At 46.1% G+C, this 13,021-nt stretch overlaps 1 protein-coding gene across 1 annotated transcript; it reads right to left on the reverse strand.

Annotated features, from left to right (window-relative positions):
• Positions 1 to 5,912: 5,912 nt before the first annotated feature.
• Positions 5,913 to 12,454, reverse strand: LOC135804824 (N6-adenosine-methyltransferase non-catalytic subunit-like). Its single transcript, XM_065318782.1, has 6 exons — positions 12,066 to 12,454; positions 10,210 to 10,429; positions 8,874 to 9,085; positions 8,446 to 8,561; positions 7,419 to 7,613; positions 5,913 to 7,257 (listed from the first exon to the last, which is right to left on the reverse strand). Exons 1-6 carry the CDS (start codon positions 12,407 to 12,409, stop codon positions 6,857 to 6,859), a joined length of 1,488 nt encoding a protein of 495 aa, XP_065174854.1. The 5' UTR covers positions 12,410 to 12,454; the 3' UTR covers positions 5,913 to 6,856.
• Between the last annotated feature and the right edge of the window lie 567 nt (positions 12,455 to 13,021).

A 13,021-nucleotide genomic window follows, 5' to 3' on the forward strand; every position in this document is an offset into this window, starting at 1 on the left:
GAAAAGTGTGTACTACAAAGATAAGTTCAGTGCCGCTACAGGAAATCCTAGACTCCAATGGGCAGTGCTGAATCAACTAACTGGAAGGAGAAAATCCCACCCCACACCGAAAGCCTCCCTCTCATCTTTGTCAGATACCCTAGGCAATATCGTCCATGATGAACACCGCGCTGCTCTTACGACCCCAGACACTCCGGCGGACGACTGTTTAGACAACTGCCTTCTCGAATTCCAACCCGTTACAACAGCAGCAGTAACGAAGATTCTCGAACGATTGAATACCACGAAAGCATCTGGATCAGACGGCATACCAGCTTACATCTTGAAACACCATGCCGCCGAGCTGGCCAATTCCTTAACTTCCATCTTCAACCAGTCATTGTCTAGCGGAAAGGTACCGTCAGCCTACAAACTAGCGTCTGTGTGTCCAGTGTTTAAGAAAGGCGACCCCTACGACAGTTCCAACTATCGCCCAGTCTCGCTACTGCCCATTATCTCCAAAGTCTTGGAATCACTAGTGCTCCAGCAGCTTCACGACCATCTGGACATCACACCCGGAGCAATTCCAAATGAACAGTTTGCATACAGGCGGAACCACAGTACTGAGGACCTTTTAACACTTGCCATCAACAACTGGCAGAGAAGCATGGATACCGGAGACTATACGGCCGTACTGCTGCTCGATATGAGCAAAGCCTTTGACCGCGTCCACCATCAAACGCTAATAGATGACCTTCACAATCTGAAGATCCGTGGAAATGCTCTTGAGTGGTTCAAGTCGTATCTGTCTCACCGACAGCAACGCGTAGAAGTGAACGGAACCTCAAGTGACTGTAGAACCTGCACTAGGGGCGTTCCCCAGGGTTCCGTCCTAGGCCCTACCCTCTTCAGCATCTACACTCGACTTGTCCCCACTCTGCCATTGCGTTCCCAATGCCTTCTTTATGCAGACGACACCACCATGTATGCCTCTGGAAAGTGTCCACGAATTCTCATGTCTTACTTAGAAGACGATTTTTCAGTGGTTAAGCAGCACCTCACAGATCGCGGCCTGCTCCTGAACTCCAGCAAGAGCCAAGTACTACTGATCCACAGCAGACGCTCACATCCCCCACCTAACCTGAGCATTGTCTGTGGTTCGACTGTTATTGCCCCGTCTGACGAAGTTAAGTATCTAGGACTGACTCTCGATTCAACTTTAAGTTTCAGTGCCCACGTTAACTCCCTCAGGGAAGACATCGGAAAGAAACTAGGTGCTTTTCGACGTGGAAGGAGGAACCTTGCTGTCCAGGCCAGAAGGCAGTTCTACTTGTCAGTAGTCCAGAGCAAGCTCGAGTACGCCAGCACTGCCTATGTCCACTGCCTCGCTGACAATGTGAGAGATCAGCTGCTACGCATAAGTAAGAGAGCCCTTAGATGCATATTTGAGCATGACACATTCACGCGGACATCATACTTGCTTGAGCGATACCACATAATTAGCTTAGACAAAAGATATCATACTAAGTCCATATTCTTCGTGTTCCGTTGCATCCACAATATCTGCAGTTCACTCCTCTCTGACATGTTCTCCCTTCGCCGTGACTGCGCTCACACAGACAGAGTAACCCGCGGCCAAGTCAATTATTCCCTTTCCTTACCCATTGTGCAAGCCCAAGCTGGATACAGATCTATTTCATTCCTTGGTGCTGACCGCTTTAATGCGCTTCCCGAATCCCTTCGCACAAATCATATCCCCAATTCATTTCGCCAGGAACTTAACAATTTCATTCATCTTGGGCACCCTGTAAGAAGACCTTAGGGTCTGTTGGGAATGCCCAAGTAAAATAATAAAATACAATACAATACAATCAGCAAGTGTGTGGAGCGCCACTCTCCATGCTATCGCCATTACCAACACTACTCGTAGCCCTCAAACCGGGTTTGTCAGTGCCGCAGCGAGCCGCCGCCATGGCTGCATGTGGCACACAACAGATTGACACACTCCATGCCGCTGACATGGATGAGGTAAGCGATGCACACCAGCAGCTCGTGTTGGAAAGTCAGATTGAAGTCTGGAAAAAAACATTACCCTACTGCTAGCCCTGCCCCTGCAGTGTCGCCCGCTGTGAAATCCGATCGAGCGACTCAACATTGCGACCTGCACCACTTGAACAGCGCTGTGTTCGTAGGCCTAGGGCGGGGCAGCGCCCCAGCACACACAATCATCATGTACTTGACTGGCGCGATTGAATTTCACTGAGTAGCGCTGCTACTGCTAGGGTACTACTGTAAGGATACCAGGGGTGAAACAGCCAGACAATTAATTTGGAATAAACGAGCGGTTAAAACAGTTTGCACAATGGTTAGATGCCGAAGTATTTCGCAACTTATGCTTGTCGCAACCATGCCAACACAAGTGAAAGTTGCTGAAATCGCATCCATATTTTCAGAAAAAGCTCAAAAGTTGCTCATATCGCAACTCAAAATGGATACCAAAAACAACCAATAGGAGCGGAAATGGAAAACACTGTGGCGCAGCACAACCGCTTGAGTGAGGTCATGCCTAATTTGATGTACATACCGTATTTCCACAAATAGTAGGCCGGTCTACTATTTTTTCAACCTCGTCCTAACCAGGCCTTATAATCGAGGACGGTCTTGTATTCGAGGATGGTCTTTTATTCTTTCAACCTAGTTTGACCCCGGTCTTCTATTTCTCGCCACACAGTTTTACCCCCGTTCTTCCATTTTCTTCTACACAGTTTGAGCACGGTCTTCTATTTTTTCCCACAGTTTGAGCACGGTCTTCTATTTTTAACACAAGAACAAAGACTCATTTAGTAGGCCCGGTCTTCTAATTGGGGACGGTCTTTTATTTTTTTCAATCGCCCCCTGCCCCGGCCTTGTATACGAGGAAGGCGTTGTAAACGAGGACGGCTTTTTATTTGCGGAAATATGGTATGAATGCATGAATACATATGTTCACATAGTAACACATGTTAGCTATAGGGAAATGAACAGACTTGGAATGGGTCAGTGTCCTCTTTGTTGAACCTTCGCACAGCATGATTCATGACAATGGGGCATGCTCGGGTGCTACCACATAACGACGTTACCGTGACCCGTACATGTACAATGTATGTGTACTTCGAGAAGTACACTTGTCATGATGATTTGATGCAATGTCTCACTGATTCTTCAAGCACTAAAGCGGAGCATCACGAACACTTCAATAGTCTCCTCCAGGGCGCTTCTCTGCACACACGGGTGCGGAAAAGTTGCAAAGTACTTTGTGAAAATGAAGAAAGTTGCGAAAGTTGGGATTTCTTCCAAAACAACCAAAAGTGGTGAGCATCTTTGCGAAAGGGCTACCAGCACCAGGAGCCAATACTGTGAGTGTTGTGCACAATGGTTGCATGACAAATTGACAATGCAGTTTAGTCAAAAAGACATTTGACTATTGAGCGTTACTCAAATCTGTGGACAGCAACTGTTTCGCTCTGTTAGAGCTCCTCAGCACAGCTCAGAGGACCGAAGCGCAGCTCTTCGCAATGAAATACGTTTCCGTGAAGCAAAGCATTTTTATAAAGAGCTGCAAACCCCGCCAAGAGTGCTCGAAATGCTCCAAGAGCAGTGAGCGTTGCACAAGGCGAGCGGCAAGGGTTCGCGCTAAGGCGCTAAGGTGAGAGTGCTCAACCTAACGACATTGCTGACTGCTAGGGAGCATAATACTCAAATCTGTGGACAGCAACTGTTTCGCTCTGTAAGAGCTCCTCAGCATACCAACTATTGAGCGTTATAAATTAATCAGGAGTCTTTAAAAAAAATCTGAAATCAGCTCTGAAATATTGAGCAAGTGAGAACCTGTGCCGATTACTGTATAACACCTTTATTTCGGTGTAATTTAAATTTCGGTAACTTCGGTACTGGTCCTGGATCACCTAATTTAACATTACACCTAAATTTTCCGAAATACCAAAAAATATGTAAAAATCATGAAAATCACTGTCAAATTAAAAAAATTAACTTGTATACTGGTATACCGGTAGTACATTGTACATACATAACATGTACCGGTATTATGTGGAGCCTTTTGGCCTTGGCGGAGATAATTATTATTAGTGCAAGAGCGTTTTTTGTTTTTTTTTGTTTTTTTTTGGTGCCATGCATACCGAATTTATCCTTACACCGAAAGGTCAGGGGTTGGCTTTTACCGAAATTTTACAACACCGAAAATAAGGTGATATACAGTACCAGATTACACAAGTCATAATGTAGTGTAATTTTGTGTTGTCACGGCATTATTTTTGCTCTATGGTACATGAACGTAGGGCCGGGATGCACAGTCATGCAGACACTGTATTTGGGAAACTCAACAGCTGCACTAATGGGAATTTCAGTCCAAACAAAGGCTTCAGTTTCCTCCTTTGATAGGCCTAGAGTCTGAGTTGATCTGTGCAACTGTAGCAAAGGATTATCGACAAATTGACTCTTTGGTTCAAGTCCTGGTGGTGACAGTCGAGTTTGTCTTCAGACTTTTCCCTTTTTCCATTCCCTCAACTTTTGTGAAGTATGCAAGACTAAACTCGGATGTTGAGCCAATAATAAAATAATTGTTGCACATTCTGACTGTATATTATAGTATTTTAGTTACAGTGGTAGACAGTCACCCTTTTAAAATCGTAACCATATGCTCCTTTCTTTGCTCTAAGTATGTAAAAAGAAAAGAGAAGAGGACCTATAAGTTACTTATTGTGACTTTCTCTTAGGGTGCATTCTTAAATCCTCTCGGAAAAGTTGGAGACTCTCCAAAAGGTTCGAGAGCTGTTCCTATATCCTCTCAGAATTTGAGGAGGCTCTCCAAAGCTCTCCAAGCTTCGGAGGTGGTTGAAGCTTGGAGATTCACGCGGTTTGGGATTGACGCATGCAAACTACAGCTAAAAGCCACGTGTTAATCATGAGTGTACGCATTTCCCTTTTCGCATACACACAGTGCGTACTACATCCGTGGCACTCAAGATCGTGGCCCTTTGGCGCTCCACATGTGCTAAATATCTCCGAATTCTTCTAGACCCGTTCTTTAATTATACCAGTTTCTTCGGCTTCTCTTTTCTTCTTCTCGGAGAAGCTAGAGAATGTAAGAACGCACACTAAGGGTGCGTTCTTATATTCTCTAGCTTCTAGGAGAAGAAGAAAAGAGAAGTCGAAGAAACTGGGATTATTCAAGAACGGGTCTCGAAGAATTCGGAGATATTTTGCACATGTCAAGCAAAATGAAGCGCCAAAGTGGCCGCGATCTTGAGTGATGAATGTAGTATGCACGTGTGTGTATGCGAAAAGGGAAATGCGTACACTCATGATGAACACGTGGCTTTTTAGTCGTAGTTCGCATGCGCTGATCCCAAACCGCGGGAATCTCCAAGTTTCAACCACCTCTGAAGCTTGGAGAGCTTTGGAGAGCCTCCTCAAAGTCGGAGAGGATATAAGAACAGCTCTTGAACTTTTCGGAGTCTCCAACTTTTCCGAGAGAATTTAAGAACGCACCCTAAGTATGCACGATATTCCGAGGGTCTCCTTTTCTTATCCGAATGGTGAGTATGAAAGTGAAAGTGCTGGGTCTAAAAGTCTCCTTCATCTCAGTGAGTATTTTCGCCATATCAACTGCCTCCTGTGCTTGGCTAAACAAACAAACAGTACGTGTTTCATGCGGTCACACTTTGTCCAATGTGCTACTGCAGATACCAGCGGAAATTCGCGCTGACCTGTATGACCTTGCCGCCAAGTTCAAGGAGAAGCGTATATCACTGGGTCTCACACAATGGCAAGTTAGCCTGACTATCGTCCCCATAGACAAGCTGCTCAAATCTGGGGATTCCCATCAGAGCACTATTTCTCAATTCGAAAACCTGACGCTCAGCTACAACAATGTCAAGAAGTTGCGTCCCAAAATTCAAAGTTGGATGTCGCTGGAAGATCAACTAGTATTGGCACTATGTGCATCTGTATCTAATTATAATACCATCGGCTCATCACGAGCTCCCAGTGGTCAAGTCAGTACTGGGTATAACCGTGTTGCAAGGAGTAATGAAATGGTTATCGCAGAGCCCAGTGCCACAGTCAACTCTGCTGCTGCTGCTGCTGCTAAAATGCAGCCTGCTAGAGTTCAGCCCAAAGCGTTCAGTCCAGTTCCGCCTACTACAACACATACACGCGCCCTACAGCACTCTCGCGCAACAGCGCAGCAACCTGCTGCAATGGAAGGCATGTATATGGCAGGTGCAGGATATAGCACAGACTGCGCAAAGGCCTATCATCAACCACACAGAACTGATTCCCATGGTGCCCAGTTAAGTTCTGCTAATCTCCAGTTGACCGCATACTATCATGCTGACCTAAGCGTGCCGGGGGCTTCTGAGCATTTACCTCCCATACCTCCGGTGGATACCACGACACAATCACATAGCATCACGATGGCCTGCCAGGGCCTTGATAGCAAATGCACCATTGTCTCTTTGCACTAGCAGCTGACCAAACGAGGCACTAAGTCGACAACCTCAAGCCAGCACACTTCAGAGGTTGAGCACTATTAGCAGCATCGATGGCAAATCAAAAACCTTCTTCTTTTCGTCTTTATCTTTCTCCCAGAGCTACATGTCGTTGAATATAAGTACTGTGAATGAAACAACTATAAAAGAAAGACTAGGAGCCTAAAATGGTGCCAAGAAAAATCAGCATACACCGTGTTGTGTCCGGAAGAGAATCGTACAAACGAGATGTGTATTGGACCTGGTGGCTCGCTGAAAAAAATTCAAAATGTACCTACAAGCTCAGAAATGATGCAAAAGCAATGCAATGTAAGTCTTACCAGTTAACATCACATTGGACCAGGGTGTCGCCACACTGGGTTGGCCATATGACCAAGTGCTGCTGCTGCTCCTGGTGGAGGTGGTGGCATCAGGCCAGGATGATGAGCCATACCAAGCGGCAGGGGCATGCCCATGGGGCCAGGCGGCAGCGGTGGTGGCGGCTGTGTGGACGGCTGCACCGGCGGTGGTGGGGGCATCTGCATGTTGCCGCCCACAACGCCGCCGCCGGCGCCACCCTTGTCGCGGAACTGGCTGTCCCGCTGCGCCTTTGGCGGCGGCGTTTTCGGCCGCAGGTTGTCAATCTCCTGATGAAAGCCGAGCACCTTGTCCTCGTTCTTCTCGAAGAACGACCGGTACAGGTCCAGGTTGAGATTGGAAGAGGTGAGGTCGGGACCGAGACTAAGCCATCCTGGAAACATACATACAGTATACGTACAAATGGTATTCATTAGTACCACCAGGGAGTAGAGTACCATATCTTACTGGGAACAGCCGACTGGATAACGGGTTAGCAAAACGCCAGAATAGGGAAAAAAAGTCAGTTTGCAGAGCCACCAACTATCCACTGACCTGGCCGCAACGTGGTATCGGATGCAAACAGGTGGAGACGACGGCGGCCCAGGCAGAAGTTCTCGATGATGCTGTAGATTTCCTCCGGCTTCTCTGTGCTGTTCAGAGGCGGCTCCTCGCCGATGATAAGGTCGAGATCCATGTTGGCGTGAATGAAATGGTGATCGACCGACCGACGCACCGTACCTCGGATGCCTGTAGACAAGGAGAGAGAAACAAATTACTCAAATGTATTGCCATTCAACAACCAGTCCGCAATGTGTCACGGTGGGTGCAATGTCGCACAACATAGTATTACAAAAAAAGTTCACAATGACGATTCGAAGTCTGGAGAAAATGTTGAACAGTCTCTGCTGGGATGACAGCTACACCATAGCTCAGTGGTTAGAGCATCGCTGTCCCCAAGTGAAGGTCTCTGGCTTGAGTCCTGGTCGTGACAGTCACTTTTCTTCAGACTTTTTTTCTTTTTTCCATTCCCTCAACTACTAGTAGTGAATACAATGCCTGCAGTTAATTAATTCGAAAAAAGACGTCACGGACAAGTGTTTCTTTTGAATGCAAATGGACTAGGGTTAGAATTCTTCAGAACTGTGTCCGCAGCTTGTTGTCAGTCCGATGTGGAAAGTTCTTCCACTTTGTATTGAGGACAATTCCTTTGAAACGCGGACCTCAATAAAATATTTCATCCACGTTCTGCCTATTGCAGAAGGGTTTGACATCGATAAAATGTATAAACATGCTGGTCCAAAATCCTATTTCAGACCGAAAAAGAATATGGCGGTGACCCAAATTCAGCCAAAATCGGATTCGATTTCTTTTGCCCAATTCTCATAGCAAGTCCATTCCCAAGATTGGGTTCAACAGTGAAGATACAAAAAAGGTGACTCCATTGGATCAACTGAATGAGTGTTGGAATGTCCAACTTCCACGGCGTACAGAAAATAGAGTAGTTGTACGAATCCCCTACAAAAAAAACAATGGAAATCTAGAAAAAAAGTAAGAAAAAACCACCTGATGATGACCTTACCCATCAGGCAATGCTCCTTGGCGTGCTGTAAGATGCTGGCGCCCTCAAGGTGGTCGTTCTTGGGGTCATTGGAAGCTGTCCGATTAGTTTTGATCCAGCAGATGTCCTCACAACGTCTGCCATATCAAGAGCACAGGGTAACAAAGACACAGAATAACGCACACAGAGTGAGAGACAGACAGAGACAGACAGAGACAGACAGACAGACAGACAGACAGACAGACAGACAGACAGACAGACAGACAGACAGACAGAGAGGGAGAGAGGGAGAGAGAGAGAGAGAGAGAGAGAGAGAGAGAGAGAGAGAGAGAGAGAGAGAGAGAGAGAGAGAGAGAGAGAGAGAGAGAGAGAGAGAGAGAGAGAGAGAGAGAGAGAGAGAGAGAGAGATGCAGACATTTCGGCCCTCAAACTTGACCCGGACGACTCACCGATAGCCCCATTTCTTGAGGCAGTCACGTCCCTTATCCAGCATACTGGACGCGCCGCACCACAGAAAGCAATAGCTTGGAATGCCACCCAAGTGCTCAATGGGCAGATCCATGATCTCCTCGATGCTCCAGGCACGCTGACGCAATCCAGACATTCGATGCTGGTATTCTTCCAGAGGGGGATCAATCAGGATCACATCAAACAGCATGTCCTGAGCGACAAGTACCAAACACACAGAGAGGGAAGCAAGGAGAAAGTCCATGTGTTACAGGCAGTAACTATGCTGGCGAGAGGCGCTGTGGAGCAGAGTTTTCAATTTAAGGCTTTAGAAAACTACCAACATCCCCAAAACTCAAAATGGTCCATGGTAATTTTGTAGAAGCACACATTACTTCTACGAGACAAAACGTGTGTACGGGGTGGTTTGGCTTTTTTTAACATGGTTGTAAAATGACGTTTTTTCAGTCACTTCTAGACAAGCTACGTCCAAATGAATTGTTGCAAGTGGAAGTGCTATCCTTCATGCCCGTTGTGTCCAAAAATGGGAATGATTCCACTTTGGAAAGTGTCTTGAATCATGTCCTACTTTCATTGTATTCTCAGGATTCAAATAATTGGTGTGTCATTTTTTAACAAATTTGTAAAATGGCATCACAAACTGGGATATTCGGTCATCAATGTTCTGAAGTTGATAGATATCACTTCAAGGATTGCTAGTGGATGAAATTAATCTATCAACAGAGGAGTGAACTGCATTGTATGCTGCGAAACCCGTGTTTTTGTATTTGTAACTAGTGGCTGTGTTATACGGTGGAATTGGATAGATAGCATAGCATCGCAGCGATGTTTTCGTTCTCACAGAGTGTATTCCGTGACCTACTGTTCTTCATTACTGTCTCTAGTGATGGCAAGACGGCCTGACGTCGTCCAAAGGCCCTGCGGAAGCAATTCACTGCCCTCCTCGTCCATTCAGGGGCTCATTTTACACATTTTACACAAAATGGCAAAGCACCCACCACTAGTTATACCAACGTGGCAGGGAGAATTAAATTATATGCACCAAATTTTCTGGTCAATGTTGATCTACGATAAACTGGCTCTCATTTGCCACCACCCATGTTTCGATACAGCCATCCGGAGCAGAGAAACAGCCAGAAGAAAAGCAAATTTTACACATTTGTTAAAAAATGCCAAATGTTAAAAAAAGCCAAATCACCTCGTACCGGTACACTACATGTCAGAGGATCCAACAGAAAGAAAAAAGGTTTAAAAAAAGTTTTTGAAAACTCTCATCACTATCAGATACCAGTGCGGAACATTACAAGTGCTGCTTACCAGAGAGACAAAGTCAAAGTCCTCAAGGTTACACTTGTGATACATGGGCGGCGTTGCCCGCTGGACAAGCAGCTCCTTCTTCAGCTTCATCAGCTCGTGAAGCTTGGGATACTCGGCGAAGCGCTCTTCAATCGACGGGTCTCGGATAAAGTTCTGCGGCCTTTGCCGTGTGTCGACAAAATGTTGACAGTAATCATTGTGAGGGTTCTCTGAATGAGTCCTGAGGGGGCCACAAAACAAACAAACAAAAAGGTTATGAAACCTGAGGTACTCAGGCGTGTACTCGACATGAGATGTAGCTGACTCGATTTGGACAAACTGGTACTAGGACCGATCTCTATCAATAAGCCTTATGCACGTTGTACGGATGCACGAAATCTCGTAGAATCTCGTAGAATCCCGTAGACCCGGTTGGGTATTGAATGCGCAGCACCCTATTGTGTTTTCTACTTTTCCCACTAAGAAATCGGCTGAAGGCGTTTCATACGAAAACTTTTTTCTGACTGAGATCTAGCTAGTTGCTAGTTCTAACCAAAGTGAAGAAACTGGAAAAGGGATTGTTTGCCATTAATTATGAGGCTAAAATTGGTCAAATGCGAATGCATAGCACACAATGAACACCCAACCGGGCCTGTACACACCTACGGTCCTAGTACAGAACTGCGTACATATGTACAACGTGCATAAGGTCTATTCGAATCTCCCATTACGATATCTGATAATTCGAACCTTGAACGTTGCTGAAATTGATATACGAAAACGGTGTTCAGTGTTTTTGCAGAGTGATGCGAACGAGCTCGTCAGCTCAAATGCCTTTCTTCTAAATGAAACTGCAAGAAGCCTCACCCTTACTTCTGAACTGGGGATGTCCGGTTAATTAGAAGTCCCACAGAATTAACTTACATCGGAAATGTGTGGGATTTCTGCTGCTAACAGTTGGCAAAGCATAGTTCGAAGTTGACTGCAAATTGTACAAGGCAGTTCAGTGTGCAGGAGCAGGCTGCACTATCCTGTTCAGTGTCCGCGAAAATCTGTGTCTAAGGTGCATAGCGCAACTCTGCGTGAAAATGCGAGCATTTTCACATACATCATATGCTGTGGGTGCATGTTTGGATAATTAGAATGTCTGGATAAGTAAAGGTTTTCCCTGCCATTTTGGGGTTCGAATTATCAGGATTCCACCTGAATTAGAAAGGAAAGTACACAAAATACAAGAAATTGCGGCCAATAGATAACCCGCCACAGGCCATGCTTTTTGGCTCACGCAGATCGATGTTGACCATCGGAACATCTGCTGCATGTCATGTTGTACAAATCGTACACAATTTTACAGCTCTCCCCAGCCTAGCTTTCCAGACAGGTTCTTAGGTCCCGTTCCGTCAGTGTTCGTCGAATGTGAACTAGGCTTCAGCCAAAAAGAATCCTCAGAAATCAGTGGGTGTCCTCCTCTCCCGGGTTTATACGACTCTCTGGGCAGAATCCATTGTTGAAGAAATCAAGAGTAGATAAACAAGAGTGTGCAACTCGCGGATGGGTTGGCCTACGGCGGGATTCTTGTTGGCGTAATCTCTCCCATGACGCACGCGCTGTGAGTCTTTTGGGAATTTTGCCTCGTGCACTTGGCTGGGCTTTGCATTACAAGGCCGGTGCCCAGCAGGTGCTCTCACACTGCTCTGCAGCAAAATGTGCGTGTTTTCTGAAAAGGTGACGTCAACAAAAATGTCCGCCGTGGGCCGGGGTATCTGCAGATTGTGCAGAAGAAGCGGAGTTGCACACTATTGTTTATCTACTCTTGATGAAACATAATGCGATGCGAATGCATCAATTAAATGTGGGAAATGTTAAAATACACGTACCCTTTCAGAAAAGCTGAGGAATCAGTGTAGACTTTTTCTGATAATTCTACATCCTCTGACGATCGCCTCCGCACTCGTGTAGCCTGGGCATGTTGTTCTCCATCAGGTCCTTTAGCCACTTCATTGCCACGTATTCCCACGTCGCTTTCAGAACTCACTACTGCCCGATCAGGGGCGAGTCTGGGGATTTTCTGAGGAGGAAGCACATCTCTGGCTTCAGCTCGTTCTTCTTGACTTGCCAAAGCCTTGGTCAATCCGTCTGCATCATCCACGCCAAGCTGGAGAGCCAGAATTTCTCGGCGTTTGCGCGACTTGGCCTTCAGAGCCTCCAGTGGGCTCGCCATTTTCACACACACACTTTCATGGACTGACTGTGTGTTGTGTATGTTTTTGCTTCTGTATGAATTTTTGAATCCATAAAATATCTGCAGGTGCAATCACTGATCATACGACACATTTTTGTGGTTTCACGCAAAAATGCACCCAGTACTGATTTTTTTTGTAGTTTTGTTTGTGACATACAGTCTAGTCATGATTGTATGCTGCCTGATCTGATGTAGCCATAAACTGGGCCAGGAAATATGACTTGTATTGGTGGGGATGGCGGTTCCTGTAGAAGTGGGCATGTGCAATGTGTGAAAGTTGGCTTTGAAGCAGAAACCACATGACCGTACAGACTTGGCCGAGTGGCAGCCGCATCATCCTCATGGAGAATGGTCAAGCTCCCACGACGATCAGATCATCACACGTGGGTGGCTCTCAACAGGAGGCTGGCAGCCCTTGAAGCGTTCCAATGTTACGACACCACCGGCAGTGAGTTGAAGATAACAACGGCCGATGGCAATAGAGTATAAAGTTACTATAAACTGAACACTGGGCCAGTGAGGACAAGTAACAGGTAATCCATAATGCAATGGTTTTAAAGATATCCGACAACCCCGGCCCTCTCTCTCACT

Source organism: Sycon ciliatum, chromosome 1 (assembly GCF_964019385.1).
Source record: "Sycon ciliatum chromosome 1, ocSycCili1.1, whole genome shotgun sequence".
NCBI lineage: Eukaryota > Metazoa > Porifera > Calcarea > Leucosolenida > Sycettidae > Sycon > Sycon ciliatum.